This window comes from Chelonia mydas, chromosome 2, assembly GCF_015237465.2.
Source record: "Chelonia mydas isolate rCheMyd1 chromosome 2, rCheMyd1.pri.v2, whole genome shotgun sequence".
Lineage (NCBI taxonomy): Eukaryota > Metazoa > Chordata > Testudines > Cheloniidae > Chelonia > Chelonia mydas.
The window spans coordinates 57144599-57168511 of NC_057850.1; the positions used below are offsets into that span (position 1 = coordinate 57144599).

At 38.3% G+C, this 23913-nt stretch overlaps 1 protein-coding gene across 7 annotated transcripts in view; it reads left to right on the forward strand.

The window, feature by feature from the left end:
• Positions 1 to 23913, forward strand: part of EYA1 (EYA transcriptional coactivator and phosphatase 1) — a 221901-nt gene that overhangs the window by 166558 nt on the left and 31430 nt on the right. For all 7 annotated transcript variants that reach the window (XM_043539493.1, XM_043539496.1, XM_043539494.1 and 4 more), the window contains one exon: positions 3198 to 3287. In XM_043539493.1, coding sequence (XP_043395428.1) covers positions 3198 to 3287 — 90 coding nt within the window. The remainder of the gene's footprint in view (positions 1 to 3197; positions 3288 to 23913) is intronic.

Consider the following 23913-nt stretch of genomic DNA (forward strand, 5'->3'; position numbering starts at 1 on the left):
TTAGTCTCTAAGGTGCCACAAGTACTCCTTTTCTTTTTAAGGAGATAGTCTTTTACAAATAAGATATTTGGGGGGAGGGGTATTATATATTTTAAAGATTTAAGAAAAACAAAAATCTTGTTTCACTTAAGCCTTCAATTGTTACCAGTCAGCCTGGTAGAAAATAAGCAAAGCTGTGTACTCAGTGATCTTTCCTGTTTTTCGGCTTCTTATTTTTCCCCCTGACAAAGGCATCAAATGGGTCAAAATTGCAAATGACATATATACGTTTGTGGCTCTAATGCCAGTGTTCAAAAGAAAAGGCTTGTTTAACAGATTCAACAGTGGTATTTCTTCATTCAGCTAAGTGGTTTCTTTCTCTGAGATTTGCACCTGATTTTGGCCATTCCTTAAAAGGTGCTCACATTGAACTGCAAATCCTAATAAATGCGAACAGATTGTTAGCCTCTTTTCATTGTGTTGCATCTCGCAGTAATTGCCTTGCAATTAATAGCTTTAAATTCCAAAAGAGGGCTCGGCATCTTGTATTATTCTGGCCTTATCTAGCTTTGTCATCTTTAGGTTTTAGTCACCATTGTAACTAGTCAAAGTCCACACTGCACTGCTGTAAATCACCCTGAGTTGACACACATGTCCTGTTTTTTTATTGGTGCAGTTACACCAATGCAGCTACATTGGTGGCTAAAACCCTAATATAGAGAAGTCCTTACAGCCCACTAAATGTGGTATCCAAGGCAGCAGTCTAAGTATAGTTTTAGGCACAACCGACCTTTCTAATAAGTACGTGGTGTTAAATCAAAGATTTACGTTTTATTTTAAAAGTAACCGGTTTTGCTTCATGTCTTGCGTTTATGGGATTTGATCTGACATTTTTCAGGAAACGTCATTGATCTTGTTTTTCTTTTCTTTTTTCTAACTAAATTAATAATGTAGCTTGAGAGAAAACCCCACTCTTTTGTGTGTAATAGTTTAAAATAACATTTGAGCTAAATGGTCCACATCATGCAATTTAAAAATATACCTGTTCTGACTCAAGTGTGTGTTTTTAAAAATTTGTTAAAATTAATCATTCATTCAACTTTTCTTTACAATATTCTTTAGACACACTTTTTTTTTTTTAAGGTTTGCTTGTGACATTGTAACAACTATGGAGAGCCAGTATCTCTCATTGTTTTCCCAAATAACATGCAAGGTCGCGAATGGACATGACCATAACATTTGAATGGGACTGGTTCAGTTATCTGGTGGTGGTGGTGTTTTATTATTGAAGTGCCAAAGTGGTGCTTGGTGTTAGTGATCTGCACTGTCGTGTGGGAGTCCAGTGTCAGATGCATAGTTCCAATTTCCAGCTCCCTATTTTGGCAGGAGTTCTGTGGGGCTAGCACAGACAGCCCTTAGAAGGACGGAGTGTTTTACTTCGTTGAACAGCAGTCCCTGCAACTGAAATAAGAAATGATACTGATGAACTATAAAGGATGCTGAGATTATAACTGTCCACAAAGATGGAAAGTGTGGTGAGAAGGAAAGCCATCCTTAGGACTTCAGTGGGAATATAGAACCTTCCTAACTCCTTACATATACACACTTCCCTTCCAGGAAAATAAAATAAAACTTAGTTCTGTGAAACTACCAGCATTACAAAAGAGGGAAAACAGTAGTCTGATTCATATTTTAAAGCAAGCAGATGAATCTTCACATTTGCATTACGAATCAAAATGTTCTCTTCTGAAATTTTTGTTGATGTAAAATATAAATAGAAGACGACTGATTTGTAAGGGCAAAGTGCTTAATATTGCCAACAAACTGGCATGATGCAGTTGTAGCAATACACTGAAATCCTCTTTTACAGGGGTTCAGAAGTATTTATTTAAGTTAGAAAAATGTTCACTTTTTATTGTGTGTCAACTTGTTAGTGAATTGTATAAAAAAATTGTGTTAGAGCTTCATTATTTGGACATCTGCATGTCTAAATGCTTCTTTGCAAAATATTCTTTCAGATTAGCTTTGATTTCATTTTTTGTTCTCTGGAAATGTCAGACTAAGCTGCCAAGTTAACAAATCTTTTTTTCAACTGTTTTCTGCCAATAATGCATAGTGTCTTGTGACAGACAGATGTTTGGGAATTTCAGAAATCTTGTTGAAAAACCTATTAATTTGATTGATATAGGAAAAAACTGGAGGCTAAACCTATTAAAGTTCCCATTTTGAGTTGTCATCAGTTGTAGAATCTAAGCAGATTTAAGAAAAAAGAGAACTGTTCCTGCAATCCTGTTTTTATTATAAAATGTAATTCCTGATGAACTAATGTTTGATTAATTGATTGTGTCGTGAAGCATTATAACATACTTTTTCAAGGTTGTATTTTGTATGCTCTCGGATATTCTTGAGAAAGCATTTTAAGTGAGGGAATGTACATCAAATAAATATATTAGACTCTTATTTCAATTTTCAGATAGAAAATATGTAAAACACATAAAAATCAAAACAGGACAAACATCTGTAATGCATTTGGTAACCACAATGCTGAATACACTTCTTGAGTTTATTAACTCAGTAAGGAGTAAGTTGTTATGGTAATTTCTGCAGAGAATTTAGTGTGTTCTGTATTAATAACAAACAATAGATTTGTTCATTCTGCATGGGTGGGCTATATTTAAAGAATAATTAAAGTACAGTTTTGCAGAGAATTAAGGAGTAATTTTATATGTTATTGCTGTTTGTAAATTAAACATTAATGGTGATTTATTAAAGGCAATAGTTAGGCTAATTACCAAATCCTCTTACTCAAGAGAGTTTGCTTGTGTGAGGACTGTATTATTGAGCCCAGGGTTGTTCTAAATCTGTGCACAGTCATTAAATCTTGGAGGGCAGGGGAGGTCCCAATCCTGCAATTGAAACAGCATCAGGGGACCCCTTATATCTGTTCAGAGCTCCATTGAAGGCAGTGAAGCTCTGCGTGGGTGAGGGGGTTTGCCCAGTTGCAGAATCGGGGTTTTCATTATCAACAGGTTTAAAGTGTCCTTTAAAATGTTGACATATTTAGATACTATGGTGCAAGGTTTTAGGGGAGTCCAACTTTAACTATGTAGGCGGACCCATCAGTTGACATATTCAGTATTCTCTGCTTCTGAGAAATATTTATTCTAGCATATGGAGTATGCATGTTACTGACTATATTTTGTCATTTCTTCTTTGAGGATCCACCTACTTCAGTTTCACTTGGACTGCGAATGGAGGAGATGATTTTCAATTTGGCAGACACACACCTGTTCTTTAATGATTTAGAAGTAAGTACTGATTGTTTATTTATACTGAGCAGTTTATTTAACATTTGTTTCATATTGCATGATAGCAAATAGCTCGAAAGTCTGGTTTGGTATAACAACTTTCAAATGCAAATGCTAGAGTACATATATTTTTAAAATCTCCAACAGTTTTTGTTACCCCCGAAATACAATGCTTTTATTTAATATAAACACCAGTTTTGTGCCATAAGAGATGCAATTTTAGATTATTTAACTATTGTATATATGATCATGATAGACCAGCTTTAGAAGTGGATACACCAAAACCATCTATAAACATTAGAATTCAATAGTCTGTACAGGCCATTAAATATTAAACTTCAGCTTCTATAAACAGTTAATAGCTGGGTGCAGATTTCTCAGTTACATCCCACTGTGAGGAAATATTACCCGAGAACCCAAGGGAAATCATTGATGTTGTATATGCTGTCAATCTCAGAGGCTTATTACAGTGGGTCTTCTGCCTTCCGCAGTGGCAGGTACAATTTGTTACATACTAGGATTTCTTTGTTAGTTATGCCTCTCTTGTGTGGCATGCTGTGAGTACTTGGTGTCAGCATGCAAAGGGCTTTGTCAGCCTCGGTGGGCTATGGATTTGGGATTCTTGTGAGATCATTCTAAAAACCGTCTGGATTGCTGAAAGCGACTGTCACCATGATATGTGGCTGTGTTCATTTTAAAACAGAAAAAGTGATTTCTGTTCATATTTTCATAGCAAGAAAATATGAAAATAGTCAGATTTGTTTCCCATCATCATAAAGACAGCCGTTTATTTAAAATCCCACTGTTAAGCAAGCTTGTGGTTGGACTGCCAATGGGCATTAATCATCAGGTGGTTGTTTTGCTAGATTTTAGGAATGTGTGTTATTCCAGACAGGCAAAAGAATCTTAAAAGATTCAAATGCAACTTCTGCTGATCAAAGTTAATTGGCATCAATTGGCCTTTAAATATTTCCTGATGTTTCCCTTTTCAAAATCAACAAAATACACCTTATTTAATAGATGAGCTAAAATCATTTGAAAAATGCCAGTGTGTGACAGATCTTAAATGTGGTTTGTACAACATCTGTCCCTTGTTTTGATTTCATTTCATCTGAGAAGAAACTCCTCACAGATGAATTGGCAACTTACAGTATAATAAAATTATTTAAATGTGCTTTATTTTTTCTTCCATTCCTTTGTGAACTATGTATTTTTACACTTACGTTTTGAATACAAGAAAGCTTGTATTTTACTGTGTTTTCTTTCGTTAAGGAAGCTGAATATAAAGACATTATTGGTTTTGATACAAAAAATGCCATTAGTGAATGACATGTGTAGAACTGATTTTTCAGACTTTAGAAGACCATAACAAGACAAGTGACTTACTTTCCAAATCTGTTTCTGATCTACAATTACATTTCATTTTATCCAGAGCAGCAAAAGATAGTAGTATCAAATCTTACCAGTGTGCTTAATAAAGTTTGTAGTGTTTTCATTTGCTTTGCACAACCAAATGTGAGTCCTGTAGCCATCCCTTGATACTTAAATGTAAGTGCCATTGGCATGAATGGGAGTTAATCACATACATCCTGGGGATAATTGGCATGTTACAGCCTTAACGTTACAAAATAGTGTCTTTTAATCATTCATTAACCCTTGAAGCAGACTGTACATTTGTAGAAAGACCGGCCCACATTCTCAGCCAAGGCCAAGAACCTCACAGAGCAGCTTGGCCACCTTTACATTCTCCCAATACTGTGCCAATTGTCTGGTGTACCCAGCATATGCCAGAGCAATCCAAATGCAGAAGGATTCTTAAATATAAATGTACACGGTTCATATTGGGTGACATTTAAATACTTAGGGCCAGATTCTACCCTGGGTTCATGGGTGCTCTGAGAAGAAGGAAACAAGGGCCCTCCTTGCCCGCCATTGGCAGCATTGCAGCCTTTTAAATCAGGGGCTGTCCATTAGTCACTTAGCACACTGGGCTCCAGGCACTGCTGTAACAATAGCAGCATTCCAGAGAGCATTGGCTGTGGAGGCTGGAGGAGGAAATTTCTACTGCACCTACTTGTGCTCCACAGTCCTGGTAAAGCGTGGTGTGACTCTGTCTCCCAGCATATTGTGCACACTGAAGCATATATGCTCATCAGGGATGTAGATTATTAGTATGTGTTACCTCTGCTGGAATAGGGTGAGGGTTATAGTAGTTTTTTTCAGTTGAGTCATCGTTTGAGGCGTGAAAACTTAACTGCTGATTACTTGATTTCACAACATTTAGTTGCTTATTTTAACTCAGGTGTTCTTGGGAGGTAATGTACTCCCAAATGCATACCCATGCATACACATGCCCATAACCTTAACTCCTTTTAGCAAAGATTTGATCTGGGGATATCCCAGTTTTTTTAATAGTCATAACATGAGACTGAGGTGAACAGGGTGCCGGGGGAGCCATTTTCCCCTCCCCTGCCTTCTGAGGTCTGCAGGGGCAAAGCCTCACTCTTGTATATCTTCTAAGATCCAAAGGAGTAGAGAGCATCTCTTGCAGCCCTCAGAAACTACACAGAAGGGAGGATACCCTCTTGTGGACCATAAGATATGTGCAGAGAAGTGTGGAAGGAGAGGGCAAGAGGGTTGTGCGGGACAGCACATCCGGACATTTCCTTCACCCCGTAGATCTACTGATAGACACGTTAGGAGAAAATTCTGTTTAATTACAATACTCCCTAATGATCACTTTACAAAGAGGCTAGGGTTGAGATTTTCAAAAGCAACTGAGAGATGTAGACAACTTCCATTGGGAAGCCCTGGTTGGCTTTGAATATTTCAACCTAGAAATTTTTTTTTTCAGTGGCAGTGTAAATATCCAGCAGTCATTTCATGGTCTATTTTAAGTTCGTTGGAGCCATTGAGACATCCTGATAATAAAATTTAGTAACTTTCAAATCTACAGTTTATTCAACTAATTCTTGGTTCTGTGCACTAGAGCACAGCTATATGAGCCTAAAAAGCAATTTTAACCTATCTTGTTTTTGTTCATTTTGTTTTGTTACAAGGTGTTTTTAAAAAAATTAACTTTTTGAACTCTGGTGACAGTCGCAGGCTTTAGAATGTGATAACTTATTAATCTTATGTTGTTTAAATCAAACTTGGTAAAAAATAATTCTGCCCTGTCACTGGCCCAATTTATTAGCTTAGGAGCCAATATGCTGTATTTGTGGCTTTTAGGAGAATCAAAATTGGGTTTATAATGGAAGTGTAGTTGCAACCTTATAGAATTTTTTAATTGTAATAAAGGTAATAGAATGGTGGGTTTCACTTTTTGTTGTTTTTATTAGAGTAATAAACCTAATATAAGATATAATTGTAAATCTTGAAGGATCGCTCTCAGATTCTTATATGGTACATTAGATGAGCCTTATAAGTATTTTAATATACTAAAAGAGAGGTATAAATATTTGCAAATGTATTGTTAAAGTACGTACAGTAGACTTGGCAGATGTATTGGTTGAAATATAATTTTTTAAATTAGATTGTGAAACCATAATATATACATAGATCAAACAGAAGTAGAAACTAAGGACCATATGTTCAACACATAGTCTTCTAAGGGGACATCTGCACAGCAAAAAATCCCCTATGGCAGCGAGTCTCAGAGCCCAGGTCAATTGACTTGGGTTTACACTGTGGGACTAAAAATAGACATGTAGATATTAGTGCTGGGCTCATGTAGGTGTTTGGGCTTGGGCTGGAGCCTGGGCTCTGAGACCTTTCTCCCTTGCTGGGTCTCAGACCCCTGTCTCTAGCCTGAGCACAAATGTCTACATCACTTCATCGGATGCTCAAATAAATCAAATTTATTTGAGCTGTAGCTCACGAAAGCTCATGCTCAAATAAATTGGTTAGTCTCTAAGGTGCCACTAGTACTCCTTTTCTTTTTGCAAATGTCTACACGGCTATTTTTAGCCCTATAGAGCAAGCCCTGGGAGCAAGTCAGTTGATCCGGGCTTTGAGACAGGTTTTGTTGTGTTTTGTTTTTGTTTTTTGCTCTGTAGATATACCCTGAATCTATGTTTAGGCACCTAAATAAGTGGCCTCATTTTGAAGAGTGAGCATCAGTGAGAGTTAGTGCCCAAGTGCCCAGGCTTAGAAGACATCATTATGTAACGGGGGAACTATATGTATTGGCGTAATGTTCTCAAGAGAACCACAGTTATCTCACCAGACAAGAATGATGTAGTAATGCCTGAATTCATGCTCCAATTAGCAATATGTTGTGGTATGGGACATAAAGTATTATGTTTTAATCCCTTCTTTTACACGTTTTTAGCATTTTAGAGACTATGCTACAAGCATTTTTAAGGAAGTTAGCCACTTGATGACTAGATTAAAATGTGATATCCACCCATCACAACTTCTAACATTTGTCCTGCTGACTCCCTTTAAAAATCAGTTCTTTTATTTCTTTGGCAAATTACATGACCTTTATAATTAGGTACATTGTAGAAAGAACTATTGGTTACTTCTATTTTTGATACTTAAAATAGTGATTAAGACTAAGGTTTGCAAGGTATTAAACTAGATTTCATTGGTCCTAGTATCTTAAAAAGTATAGATATAACTTCATCTCTGAAGCTGTAGGTGTTACTTTATATATTAGTTGACCAAGATCATAAATCCTTTTTTAGAAACCTTAGCTTTATGAAATCTTTCCTGATAATTTTTATGAAAGAGATACTTTTCTCTTTAGTTTAACAGAAAATGAAAATTTTCTTAGAGGAAGTAAAGAGCCAATAAACTAATTATTCAGTTCAGTTCATTGGGGTTATGTTTGTCTGAGCTTTTTGTTTTCTGTTTGTTTTGGTTCTGGCTTTTTCTTTTGTTTCTTTTTTTAAAGCAAGTTTGTCCCTTTTTATTATTAAATTATTAATTTAATTTTGACACGTCAGAGAATGATATACATGAAGATACAGTAATGTGGCAATTGGTTTTCTTCAACTAGTGAAAGACACATAATCTGTACTCAGAGATGCATAATTCATTTCTTGCTTCTCTGTTTGTGAATCTGAGGAATGTCCTGTATATTATTTTACAAAACTGTCTCCATGTGCAGTCTGATTAAATGTATATGGAAGTCATTTATTATAAATGTAATATGGAATGAATTTTTCAGCTACTTTAGGGAAAGTATTTCGTCTCTGACAGAGAGAAGAAGGAATATTATCAGTCATAACTGTAAAGCAATAGTGCAAGCCCTCCAAAAAAGAAAGAGGGGAGAGAAATTAGTTTGATGTTATGTCTTAACTATACCACTGCTGATCTTAAGCTATTTTTTTACATTGGTGGTTTGCACAAGTAAAGGGGTGGGGGAAATGAATCAGAGATTACATTCATGTTATAGGCAATATTTTGGTGTCAGAATAAGGATTTACATTAATATCTCCTCAGACTCTAATTCAGTGACCATCTATCTTGTTTTTAATGTGTTTTGCTTAATGTTTGTGGTATAATCCTACCTGTATGTAGCAACCAGCTAACATAATCAATTTTAACTGCATGGTTACAATATAAACTTTATATTGCTTTGAAATGATTGACCTTTGAACCACTATATTAGCATATTCTTCCTCATCAAGCCCACTTAGTTATTGCCTACATAAGGGCTGCAGATAATTTGCATAATGTGAAGATTTCCAGCATACCCCATAAGGCAGTTCATCCCATGGAAAGTAGGAGTGAGATTTTCAAAGGTGCTCAGGATTGATTTAATTCTGCTCCATTTGCAGGTAATGGGAGTTTTACCATTGACTTCAGTGGGACAGAGGTAGACCAATGTTGATTGCTTTTGGAAATTCCGCCCTATCAGTATTAGTTTACAGTATGCCACTGAGTTCCAAGTGGACAGTCAAGATGCCAGATTGGACGCTGGGTCGTGGAGTCTCCACATTCCCCATGTTAAAACAGAGGACAGATCAGAGCCACATTGTAAAATATTTATGGGCTGCATTTGGCCCCACTTTACTCCTCCCCTCCGCAGTCTATAATTCTGTAAACCTTTCTAATATACCTAATAATTTGTATTTGTTTACTTGGTGGATTTTACTCAGATATAGCAACTTGGATTAACTGATATGCAATGATAAGGTGCTCTTTATTCTTTATAAAATCTTAAGTATGCTTCACTGACTAAACTGTGTGTTGTTTTCCAATAGTTATTCCACAAGCCTGAGAAAAGGCATTTAATGTCAAGAATTTGTTATTACTGTAACATTGTTTTCCCAGCATGCTTTGAGCCCTCAGTCTAGTTGAAACTGATTTTAGCTATTCTGTAATTAATACAGTCAGAAGGCCTGACTGCTGCAAAAAAACAAACAAAAAACACCACAACAAAGAGACTATTACAACAGAAAGTGATGAAAGATTTCCCTTTTTTTCATTGCCACTGCTACCATGTGATAGGTAGAAAAGACAAAATACTTTTTTCTGGAAAAGGTTAAAAGTTGCAATTTCATTAAAATACAATTTATAGAGTGAAATCCTGGCCCATTTGACATCAGTATGAATTTTGCCATTGACTTCAATGGAGTGAGGGTCTCGCTCATAAGAAATAAAAACATTTCCTGGTAACTGAATGAAAGTTCTCTACAATCACAATTTTAGCAACATTTTCAGTTCTTATAAATTTATCTAGACCTTGTGAATTTGAACAGGTTTTCCCTCACAAAATTACCAGTATTTCGTGCCTTTGGCTGGGCAGTGACAACACACTTTCTTCTTTGAGCATGTGTCAGTGTGGATACCACTGTAGAAGCTCATGTGCATCATGCACACAAGATCAGAGCCTTGTGAGTAATAGTGTCTAGCAGGGACCACACGTGCACCCTGAGTCTTCTCATGCTCCTGTATGAAGGCATAAAGTGCGGGGCGGCTGCAACTCTGCTTCAGTTCCCTCTTGCCATTTGTGGCAGCAAGATGGAACCGAGCGAGTGTCCAACCTGCTAGGCTTTAGCTCTGGCAAAATCTTCAAAGCTTCTTCAGAACTCATCCGTTTCATCTCTAAAGAACTGCCATGAATGATGTTAACCTGTTTGGACTGAATTTGGATTGTCAGACACTCCCACCTCCATGTACAGCCCTCCCCTTTATCGGACACCTCAGCATGGCAGATTCATGCCCTGCCCTTCCTATGACACACTAATCCCATTAAAAGTCCAAGAAAGTTCCATTTACCAAGTAGATGCTTAGTTTCGTTCTCTGGTACCAGACAAACCAGCTTCTTACAGCCCCAGAGCCAGATACTTTAAGTCATTTCAGGTCTTCTGAGGATTGTAGAGAAAGGCATCCATCATACAAGAAAGATCCCATAAGTTACTGAACATTTTGGCCAGGGGTGATTGACCCTGCTAAGGCTCTGTGGCAAATGTCAGCCATAATACCACCCGTGATGGGTTGCCCCACTTAGAATGCCACCTGATGTGCTGAGATACCACTGAGCCCACCTGTTATGCCAGCCTGTACACCCTTTTTACCTGTCTTGCTGAGCCAGGCCATTAAGCCTTCTCCAGCACACACACACAGGCAGGGCCACACCCAACTGCAGAATGACACAGACACTGAGATGAGTTCTGTGAAGACGCAGTTTAAGGGACTTGTCCCAGCACTCAGGTGTCCACCTTCCTTGGAGTGCAGACCCAAAGGTATATTATGAAACCTGCCTCCAGCCTCAATGTGGAGGAAGGTATGCACAGCCTCTTACCCCTCCCCGCCCCCCAAATTATGAATTGTACAAACGGCGTTATATTATAAACAAGAAATAAGTTTATTAACTATTAAAGGTGAATTTTAAGTGAATATAAGAGATAACAGACAGAACAAAGCAAATTACTCATCAGATAAAGCAAAATACGCAAGCTAGGCTCAATATACTTAAAAAACAGGTTACAAAATGCAATTTCTTACCCTAAATGTTATTTTAAGCAGGTTGCAAAATTTCTGTAGCTTACAGTTCCAGTTATATTCCTTTTCAGACTGGACCCCTGTCTCAGTCTGGACTCCCCCTTGCCTTCCCTTCAGGTGTCTTTAGCAGTCTTTCTTCGTGGGCAGCCAGGCCATGGAAAGGAGTCCTGTTTGCCTCCCTCCCCACTCTTAAATAAGATTTACATAAAGCGGGAATCCTTTGTTTCCCAAACTTGACTCCCCTTCCCTTTTAGGGGAAAGCTACAAGAAGTCCCAGATAATGTTTAGTATCAGGTGACAAGACCACCTGACCTAGTAGTGTCTCAGTTACCTCCCCGGACACCTCCCAGGAGGGGAGAGACTAGTATCTTCACAGTCTTGTTGTTCCTTCCTAATGGTTCATCAAATCTGTTGGCCTGTCATCTGGTGGGTGTCTTCCCAATATACGCCTAGTTGTAATTGTTATAGTCCATATTCCTAACTTTAGGTACAGAAATGATACATGCATACAAATTGGATAATCACATTCAGTAAATCATAACCTTTCCAATGATATCTTCCATGAGCCATCTTCCATAAAGTCAGGTTTCAGAGTAGCAGCCTTGTTAGTCTATATCCTCAAAAAGAACAGGAGTACTTGTGGCACCTTAGAGACTAACAAATTTATTAGAGCATAAGCTTTCATGGGCTACAGCCTACTTCATCGGATGCATAGAATGGAACATATAGTAAGAAGAAATATGTGTACATACAGATAAGTTGGAAGTTGCCATACAAACTGTGAGAGGCTAATTAGTTAAGATGAGCTATTATCAGCAGGAGAAAAAACTTTTGTAGTGTATCTCAGTTATGTCATATCCCTATCATAAGCATAATTTCATAAAGAATATGGAGTGTAATGTCACACCACCAGTTGCAAAAAGGGTAGAAAAGCAAGGTCCCTCAAAAAGGTTTAGCCTAGATCTACTCCATTCCAAACTGGACTGTTTCGTCATCTCAGAGGTGCAGGAGAAATCCAAATTGAACAGAAGCACTTCAAAGGACGAGGACCCAAAAAATTACAATCTATTTGAGAAGAAATCCTACTCCTCCACCTCCTTTCAACCAGGAGAAATTTGCTCTGACATCTTCACAACTAATAGAGTTTATAGGAGTTTGCAAGAGGCAAACTGCCAGACCCGTTTGTCCAGATATGTCTTTTTGACCTTGAATAGAGTGACACCCTTCCTATCAAAGCTCCCAAGTGAGAACAAGAAAGAGCTCAGACATATAAATAACAAAAGCCAATTAGTGTCCAAGTTGGCTTTATAGACCATAATGAATGTTTCTGAGACCACAGCCAGATCTATGGTCATTAAAGAGACTATGCACAGAACAACATGGCTTCAAGCACTGGGGATTCCCAGGGAAGTACAAACCACAACTGAAGACATGGAATTATTCATTGAGCCAGTGGTGCTTTTTATTCCTTAAAGATTCCTTATCAGTGTGCATTTCCTAGGAATCAACTGTCCTGCCCCATTCTGCAATCCACACTGTGCTTAGCCCCAGACATCTTATCACACCAGACAGCCTGATTTGTCATGCCAAGAAAATAACTAGGTATAACTGGAGTTGCTAGTCTTCTTCCTTTCAGCAATGTACCTTTCCTTCACAGCACCCCAGGAAATTGACAGAACTATCAGGATCCACTCAATGTGCAGTGGCAGTCAAAAAAGTGAACAGAATGCTGGGAATCATTAAGAAAGGGACAGATAATAGGACAGAAAATATCATGTTGCCTCTATATAAATCCATGGTATGCCCACATCTTGAATACTGTGTGCAGATGTGGTTGTCCCATCTCAAAAAAGATATACTGGAATTGGAACAGGTTCAGAAAAGGGCAATAAAACTTATTAAGGGCATGGAACTGCTTCCATATGAGGAGAGATTAATAAGACTGGGACTTTTCAGCTTGGAAAAGAGACGGCTAAGGAGAGATATGATTGAAGTCTATAAAATCATGACTGGTGTGGAGAAAGTGAATAAGGAAGTGTTGTTTACTACTTCTCATAACACAAGAACTAGGGGGCATGAAATGAAATTAATAGCAGGTTTAAAACAAATAAAAGGAAGTATTTCTTCACACGACACACAGTCAACCTGTGGAACTCCTTGCCAGAGGATATGGTGAAGGCCAAGACCATAACAGGGTTCAAAAAAGAACTAGATAAATTCATAGAGGATAGGTCCATCAATGGCTATTAGCCAGGCTATTAGGCAGGTATGGTGTCCCTAGCCGCTGTTGCCAGAAGCTGGGAATGAGTGACAGGGGATGGATCACTTGATGATTACCTGTTCTGTTCATTCCCTCTGGGGCACCTGGCTCTGGCCACTGTCAGAAGACAGGATACTGGACTAGATGGACCTTTGGTCTGACCCAGTATGGCCTTTCTTATGATCCACAACAAAGCCAGTCCAAAGAGCAAGATCTTTGAAAGCTGCCTTATACCATTCCATCAGACGTGGTCTGTCATAGTATCAGACAGATGGGTGCTAGTGGTTATCGCCCACGACTACCCCATCCAATTCCATGTTTTTCCTTCCACCCAGCCCATTTCACATCAGTCTTCTCATGAGAGCTGCTTCTAAGCAGAAGTGGCTACCTTGCTTAGGAATCGTAGTGGACGTGCCATCAGAATTCAGGGGACGTGGCTTTTACTCCTAGTATTCCTCATTCACAAGAAGAAAGGGGGTCTTCATCCTATCCTAGGCCTGAAGACACTGAACAAACACATGCCCCACCTCAGATTCAGGATGGTATTGCTTGCCTCCATCATTTCATCTCTCCAAGCTGAAGACTGGTTTGTGACTTTCAGCTTGCAGGATGCATACTTCTATATAGGTATCCACCCTTCCCACAGGAAGTACCTGCTTCACAGTAGAGTCCAACTTTACCAGTACAAGGGACTGCCATTCGAACTCTCCATGTTAGTAAGAGTATTCACAAAATGCACATTTGAGGAAACAGAGAATTCATAACTACCTGTACCCGGATGACTGGCTGATCAGAGGCAGGTCCCAGCAAGAGACCACAATAGCCATAGATTATGTATTCCCTCTTCACCCAACTTGGACTTCTTTTGGACTAAAAAAAAATCATCTCTCACCATCACAGACAACAAAGTTCATAGGAACCCTGATTGATTCTTGATTGGCAAGAGCCTACCTCCTGGAAGGCAGATTTTTATCTCTCCAGTCAGTGTCAAATAACCTGCAATTGAATTCAGTGATGCATACATGTCTGGGAATAGTGAGCAATGGCAGTGTGTACGTACGTGATTCCTTTGCCAGACTTCACCTGCAACCCTTACATCTATGGCGTAGGTTGGTGTATTTCCTGTCCAAACACTGCAAGAGTCACTGTCCCAACCCATGTTCTATGAGAACTTACTTGGTGGTTGTACCCAAGCAATCAAGGGTTCCTTTCTCTGCCCCTCTTCCTGACAACACTTGTCATGGACGCCTCAGTGCCAGTTTAGGGTGCCCACCTAAGCCATCTGCAGATAAAAGGGACCTTGTTCCAGGACAATTTGAAATTATATATGAACATCCTAGAGCTCAGGGCCATCTGGCTGGCTTCTATAGCGTTCCCTCCCTGTTCCGCAGAACTTTGTGGAAGATCAAGTGCAGATCTTGAAGGACAATACATCCATGATGCTCTGTGTGAACAAACGAGGCGTTCAGTAATGCCGTCTCTGACAGGAAGTCATGAGGTTGTAGATTTGGTGTCATCACTGTGGAGTAACCCTATTGATGCTTCACTTTCCAGGAGCCAGCAATAGATCTGATCACCACAGAGAACAGTGCCAATTGTCTGGACTTCTCCCTCACGGGGGCATGAGAAAAGCCACAAGAATGATTAAAGGATTAGAAAACTTGCCTTAGTGATAGACTCAAATGGTACAATCTACACGGGGATTAAATAAACCTCTGGCTGGCCCAGCTCAGCTGTTTTGGGCTCATGGGGACTTGGGGTCCAGGTGGAAAAATTGCTGTGCAAGGGTGGAAGGTCTCAGAGCTCAGGTTCCAGATCACGCCCAACTGTCTACACAGTAATTTTCAGCCCCATGAGTGTGAGCCCGAGTCAGATGACCCAGGTCAGCCATGGCTGTGCTGCAGGTCTTTTATCTCTGTGTAAACATACCCAAAGAGCTCAATCTGTGTAGCTTAACAAAGAGAAGGTTAAGGGATGAATTGATTACAGTTTATAAATATCTACGTGGGGAACAGAGAAAGGTACAACACAATCCAATGGCTGGAAGTTGAAGTTCGACAAACTGAGATGAAATAAGGCATAAATTGTTAAGTGAAAGTAATTCACCATTGGAACTATTTATCGGGGCTGTGGTGGATTCTCCATCACTGACAGTGTTTAAATCAAGATTGGAAGTTTTTCTTAAAGATCTGCTCTAGGAATTATTTTGGGGAAGTTATGTGGCCTGTGTTATACAGGAAGTCAGACTAGATGATCATAATGGTCCCTTCTGGCCTTGGAATCTATGAATGAATCTATGAATCGATTGCTGTCACCCTTTTAACATGTTTTTTTTGTTTGGTTTTTAAAGCCAAATTTCAAACATTCCCCATGTACGTCTGGCATCCTGAGGGCCACATTGTAGTTTGGACTGAAGTACCCAATTGTGACAAATCTACAGAAATTCATTAATTTGGAAATAAATACACTGTTTAAAAAAAAAAAACTTGTGGTGTTTCTTTTGCAGGAAGTATGTCCAAATTTTACTTCCAAGGGGACAAAATTAAGATGTGCCTTCCACACATTTTCTTTGAAAAGTGCAAGAGGAGTGCTCTAACTCAGACTTCCCAAAATGTGTTTAAGGTCCAGGGTCTCAAGAGGTTTCTACTGTTTCCGTGTGGTCACATTAAAGCCTCTACCTGAATTTCATCCAGTTCAATGGTCTGACAAAACATTAAAAGAAAGAAAAAAACTGATTCCCTTGATGTTTTAGAGTCTCACTTTATATTCTAGGTTTTAAAGTATAATTTTGCTCCAGATAATTTTCTGTTTTCATTTTATAAGTTTCTCTATCTCCTTCCTTAAATGAAATGAAAGAGGCTAACAAATCTGCTGGGTTATTTTGAAGTGAGCTGAAAGTATCTCAATGTGCAGTTTGAAACATAAGTGTCTAAGCTGTATTTTTAAGAACAGTTTAGAGAAGAAGTAAGAAGAGAGACTCTTGATGAAGTGTTTGTTTATGTATTTAAGCTTCTTGGATAGTTAAAACAGTACAGATTTGAGACAGATTTTTCCTCAGTGCAGTGCTAAACAGTACATTGACAACTATGCACATATAAAAGACTTCAACTATTAAATACTCGTGACATCAAATTACTGACCCCCTGACCATCAACACTAAACTCAGCTGAAACTTTATTGCCACGAGAGAGGAGAAATCAGGTAAATCTAAACACAAGCTCCTTACAGAACTCTAGAAAAGACCATTTCAGCCAGTCTAGGGTCTCTTCTTTTTTCCCCATTCATCTGTGTAACTCCCATTGCTAGTAAGAACAAATGCATAAGGACAGAATAGCCCCTTAGCCTCTATACAGCATGGAACATACATATATTGGTCCAGTAGTATTGTGTATTTAAAGAATATTTGATTACAGCATTTCCAAATATTTTTAATTGTGGTAAGTACTGAGAGAGGATTCCACTGGAATGAAAACATAGCTCTCATTGGCCCTTTTTCCTCTGTGTGTGTGTGTGTGTGTGTGTGTGAGTGAGAATAAGTATTGGGTCCCAATACAGCTGTATTTACACATGCAGAACTTCCATTGATTGTAACAGGGGTTACACTCATTTGACAGCATGATTAGAGGAGATTTAAGCTGTAACCACCTACAACAGAAGCCAACAAGCTGCACAAAAAGGACAAGACAGTAAAGGCATTCGCCTGATTTTGTTTTATAAAAATGGGTTTTCTAATTCCATTGTACTCTACAAGAACAATAATATTTTTTTTAAATCCCTATATCATCTGGCTCCTGCATTGTCAAGGTATATTGAGTAATGAGATTATTGACTTTCTCTGAGTCTAAATCTACAGTGTTTTGGTATCAAAGTGACCATTTGGTAACAAAAGGATCCTAAGATCCTACTATCATAAAGCACAACAGGAGAGGAAGATATGTTTTTGAAACTATAAAACTGTGTATTTTGTAGCAGTTAATCCCAATTCGAAATAAAATGGGCTTGTAGCACAAGCAAATATACAAAAATATTGAGAGTATAAATTGATACTAAGGGATTTTTTTTAGTTTATTATCAAAACTAGCATTTGGCAACAATACCAGTGTTTTATTTTAGATATTGGGAAAGCATCTGAAAGTTAACATTCAACATTTTTTTCTTAGGCTGTTTGGTCTAATTCATTCTGATCTTTTAAAAATAATTTTAAAAGACAAATTATTTTGAACACTTTTACCAGCCACAGAAATGTTAATTAATTTACTCAAAGACAGTTAATAAAAAGCCTGCAAAGGAGACTGTTTAATATTTACTAACGTAAATCCTCAAATAGAAGCGTTAAAATAAGTGATTCAAGGAAAAGATAAAAGGTTTCCTGGGTTGACTATTATTCCAGTGGTCTGGCTTCAGCTTTGCAGTAAAGGGAATAATTTTTATGGGAATGTGGTTATTCACAGCAAGACTACAGTTGGTGTCAGTGTGAAAAATTCTTCTTTAGGAGAGTGTCTCAGCAGGAATAACAGATCTAAAAGAAAGGCAAAAGAAATTACAGAGAACACTGACTGGTGCAAGTGACAAATTATGTTTACAAATTGATGGGCAAACCCATCGGAGAGGAAGAAATGGGGACAGCAGTAAATCAGAGATTTGTTCCTAGGAGTATGCGATCTGCCTAAGCTTTCACAAATTACTTATATTCTAAGTTACGATCGTTTTTTTGTTCTTGTTTTGGTTTTTGGTGGGTGTTGTAAAGTGAGTAAGGCTTTTAGACTGTGGAGCTAGATTTTGATCTCAGTTGTGTTGGTGCAAAATATGGAGTAACTCCATTGAAATCAATAAAGTTACTCCAGATTTACACCAGTGCACCTGAGATCAGAATCTGGCCCACTAAGTCAAATACTGCTCTGATTTACATCTGTACAAACCAGCTATAGTCCATGACATTGCAGAAGTCTGAAATAGGGCAGAATTTGACCCTTTTAAATGTTTTTTTTTAAAGTTACCTCATTACATGTTCTCTAAACTGCTTAATATATTTGTAATTTTTTAATGAAAAGGACACTGTTTAAGTAGTGGAAGCCTGATTCTTAGCTTACTCTACAGTACTCTAAAATTGTTTTAATTTGGTGAATGTTATCCAACATGATAATATATTGCACTTATGTGGCACACATATCTAAAAATTTCAAAGTGCTGTATAAACAAAGTGCTATATAAACAATCACACCTCTGTAAGGTTGGTGTTATCTCCTGTTTTCAGGAGAAATGGAGGCACTTAGAAGTTAAGTGATTTGTCTGAGATTGCACAGCAGTCTGTGGCAGAGCCAAACGGAGAATTTAAGTCTTATGGTTTCCAGTCACTCATTTGACTCTAAAGAAAGCAAAAAAAAAAAAAAAACCCCACCAAAACCAATAATACTTTCTCTTTGTGAGGCAGACATGTGCTGGATTCTCTTTTTTTCTTGTGTCTCTGTAAAAAAAAACATTAAACTTGCAGATTTCTCCCAGAGCTTTAAAAATGCCCACGTAGCATGGTGGGGTGAACGTGTGCTGCATATTTCCTTTGCTATGATGAGATCACTAAAGTGGCTACATTAACAGAGACGTAAATCAACAGAGTTGTCAATTTCAAGAAAAAATTATAGTTGCAGGAAAAAAATGTTTGTCAAATTGGAAAGGACAATCTTGGTAGTCAGTGGACATGGACTACTCTTAAAGCAAATATCAAGATTTGTTGGTCTGAGAATTAAATACTGACTGAGATGAGGCCACATTCAGTATTTTTCTCATAGATCCAATGAGCCTGATATTCTCTGAAGCCAGAAGGCAACATAAACATTCTTACATATATTCTAAATGTCATACTTCAAAATGTCTGGAAATTGCCCCATTATTGCTCCAGATACTAAAAAGATTTTTTGTTTGAAAATGACTTTCAAAAAAGGAAATACAGATAAAACTGTTGACCTCTGATAATCATCTCAGAATGCAATCATTTGCACAGGTGATTTGATTGATAAAGCCTGGTAATATCAAAAACTGAAGAGGTAAACAATCTGGCTCGTCGTGTGCTTTCAGATTTTTGCTAAATGATCTCCATTTAGCCATGGACATGGGGCCATCAGCCATGGTCATGTTGCTGGGTCTGTCAGCAGTGTTTTACACTGTTGATCGTGAGATGTGGCTGACTTCCAGAGAGAACTGGCAGGAGTGGGTGAACAGAATGATCTACTTTGAAATGTATGCCTGTCTTTGGGCCACAATGCTGAATCCTGTCTCCCATCTAAGTCAACTTGTACGTAAAACTGCTGAAGGAGATTCTGGATTTTTAACATGGATTTTCAGACCCATCAGAAAGCAGATGGATGAAAGACAACTGGCTAAACTTAGTCCCTGAAAAAGACACAGGGAATGCTGATAGGAAAAGGAGGACGCTATATGGCCAGACTGTAACTTCACTCTAAATTGTGTGAGGACATTTCCCCACCCAGTCCCCAGTCATCATCTATGGAGTCGGTGTCATTCTGGACTCTGCATTGCCCCAGAATTCGCATCAGTCGTCAAAAATGCCTTTTATCATTTTTCAGCTAAGCTTCAAATAATAGCTTACAGAGGCTACACCTCTTCCTGTCAAACAAGGACCCAGCCACAGTAAGTCAAGTGTTTAGCGTGTCCAGGCTTGATCGCTGCCAGATTCCCTATATGGAAATAACGGTGAATACCATGACAAAACTTCAGATAGCCCTACACGTCGTGGGCCACCTTTTGAATAACAAAGCCTTCTGAGAACACGTCATCTCACTGTTCCCCATGCTGCAATAGGCCATCAGATCCTTTTTAAGAACCTAATCCTCACCTTCCAGACACTCAACAGTTCTGGTCATCATTGACACAGCTAGATTAAGACCTGTAGGAGTAGGAGACCGTGCCTTCTCAGCAGCTGGCCCATTGTTGTGGAACTCCCTTTTGCTGAGTATCACAGTGACGATGGATCTCAGCATGTACAAACTGAGCTACAAAACCCATCTGTCTGCAGTTGGTTTCCCTCAATAACAATCCAAGAACAGCTCAATTTCTCCTCCCTGAAGAAGAGGGAAGAAGGACGGAAAGGGAAATAGAAGGGATGAGAAATGGGGGAGGGAATCTCCCCTCATTGCATATACAAGGGAGTAGATGGATAATACAGTTTTCAAACTGCCTGTCTGCAAATGTAACCATTTGTTAGTGCCCAGATACTCAAGTGATGTGTGCATTAAAAATATCTTGACAGATAGGTGTAACATTAATATTTTGTACTTGTTTAGTATCTCAGGATCTCATGCACATCGTGAACATTGAATTAAGCTGCACAACCCCTTTGTGATATAGATAAATAAGCAATAAAACTAAAGTGTGCATTCATCAGGCAATATCTTAGCTGAAAGCCTTAACACATCTGACGTTGGCTGATGAATGCTCACCCTAGAACATGTTGTTGCACTTATATCTTATTGATGAAAAGATAGGAGAGGATAAATCCATTAATTTGCTCAAGCAGAGAGTTCAACTGGGGTTAAGCAAAATGTTAGCCAGAAATGGACTAGATCAGTGTTTCTCAACCTTTTTGGTACCAAGGATTGGCTTGCTGCCTTCCTAAACTATCAGGGAGATCTCAGGGACTGTTGCCGGTCCACGGACCAATGGTTAAGAAACACTGGATTGGAGAAATCAGGGATTGGCTTCTGTTTGTTTCCTATTATGTGTCCTTCCATATTAGGTAGAGGAAGCAAAGGTTAAGTCTCCACCTACCTTTCCCTAGCAAATCAGCTGGAGGGAGTAGATTTTACACACGCGCACACACACCCCTTTCAGCTGGAGAAAGCAGGAGCCATTGGAGTAGTAGTTTAAAATACTATGTGTTAACCACCCTTTTGCCTCTTGCTCTTTCCAGATTATTAAGTGGGACTGTGGCAGTAATGGGCATAAAAGGAGTAGCCACCCGCCCCCCTCAGCTAATTGACATTAGCAAACCTTCCAAAAAATAGCTACCATTCCTGCTCCACTCAGCTCAGCAGCAGCATCTCCTTTGATACCCAGCTACTGCTGCTGAGAAGGGTAATTGGGGTCAACATCTGCCCTGTGTCATCTGGAGAGCTAAAGAAAGGGGAGGAGGAGGAAAAAAGGAAAGGATTTTATGGAGAAGTTCATGCTGCTCAAAATGTGGCAGATTTAGATATGCTTAGTGATAGGTTGGTGAAAAGGTTTTTTAATCCCAATGTTTGTGTACATTAGGAGATAATTACATTGGAAGAAAGACTCATTAGCCAATTGGATTAGTTTTCATCCAGGACATGTTATAAGCAGAATAAATATCTGTCCTAGCAATGAGGAAAGTGAGGCATAGAGACAGGTTAAGTGATTTGCCGGAGGGGGCACACAGCTGAAACAGAACCAGTGTCTTCTGTGCTATTTAACCACTAGAATCCTTTCCTCTTCCAAGAAAGATATTTAATTTTCAAGCTTCTATAGAAAATACAGCAACTTCATCGTATTGCAAAGATTTGTAAGTGTAAAGTATCCAAACAATTCTGAGAATATAATGTCACTAAAAATTGTATGTGCTTAAAAATGTACCTTCGTTTTAGTTGGCTCTTATAGATTTGCCATGAAATAAATTTTGAAATATTAGCCATGTTCATCGATTTTCTTCCTTTCTTTTAAATGTTGCAATTTTTTTATTTCCCCCGATTTTCATTAGTCACAGATTTGATTTTTCAACAAAAGTGTATCCACATATAGCATGAATCATGTCATAAAGAAGGTATTTACAGTGTGAAGTGCTGAGATTTTAAAGTAGGGTGAATCTGACACTTTAAACTTAATACTGTGCTTTCCAGGAAGGAAGAATCGTTTAAACAGATCCACCTGAGTGGTATTTTGTCAGTCATATAGCAGATTTGTCAGGAGAACTACAGTTTTCCTAAAAGTATATTCTGTGTGAAATAACTAGTCAGTTTGGCAGACTTCTAGCAAAAATTTGGATTGCAATTCTAAAATATTTCCCATCTTCCCTATGTAATGACATACATTGGGGAAATGCAGAAAGAAAACAACTACATCAAATTCTAAACAATTATTAAATCATCTCACCACCTTCTAGATCCCAGTTTTGCAATATGATGAACAAATCTGGTATGGTGTGATGTACTCTCAGAATAAGAACCCTAATTCTAAAACTATAGTCTTTGAGGGAAGCTGGGGGCCTTTGGATTTTGTAACTGTACTTGTGGTTATTGTCGTTTGCTCCAGTACACTTACTGTGGTATACCAGGATGCTTTATATTTTCAGCCTCCCCTTTCAATATTAGAAAGATTTCAGTATATCGGGTATATTTTAAAAGTGGTAAAAATATATATATAAAACTAGAATTTCAATTCTGAAAATATCTACACCTACTCCAGTGTAGAGGTAAAAAAACTAGCAAAACAGGTAGACAGGATGAAATTGTCAGCAGTTTAACTTTGCGCACAGAACCCAGTGCCAGTATGTACACATATTCATACATGTAGCCCCATTAGATCAGATTCTGATATCAGTGGTGTTCTTCTGGATTTATATGAGCGTAACTGAATTGAAAATCTAGACTATTGATTTTTAGTGGGACTACTCCCATGGGTAAAGATTGCAGATGAGGCTCCTGTTCATGTTGTGAATACTCTAATATGAATGGAACTGGTCATGTGAACAAGGAGACTAGGATTTGGTCATTCATATTAGAATCTCCTGGGGTTATCGGGAGTAATCAGTTATTTTTGTCAAGGTCCAGATTTCTTGGTCAAGGTCCAGACTCCAGAGAAAATACAAAATAATAACTAAATAAAAAGTTTTTTCAGTCCATTCAAAAGCATCTGGCAGTCTGGATTTGGCTCCCATTCCGCCTATTGGCTACTCCTGGGCTAGATCCTCAACTTGGGTAGGCTGTCATAGCTCAGTTGAAGTCGATGGATCTATGATCATTTACACCTTGAGGATCTATCCCCCCATTTGTGTAAATAAGAATAAAATATTAGTGATTAATTAAAATTCACTAAAATACCATTTTAGTGTGTGTCACTTCAATCAGTGCACAAAAGTGTGTTCTTATTTACACGCTGACAAGTGAGAACAAAACATGATCCAGTGTGATTCCTGACAGGGATTGGAGGGGTTAGACTTGCAAAGTAGTAAAATGTTCCTTACATGCTGTTGGGGAAAAATCAGCTCACTAAATAATTTCAGTTTCCAGCCCTTGGGGTTTGAAATACAATTTTCAATCCCTTGGTGTCTGTTTAGTCACTGATTTATTCCTTTGTCTAGACCTGTTACTTAATGGGCATTTAAGAATGCATTTTTATGTGAATATAAGCTGTATAGTTTCTTTCTATCAGTTAAGT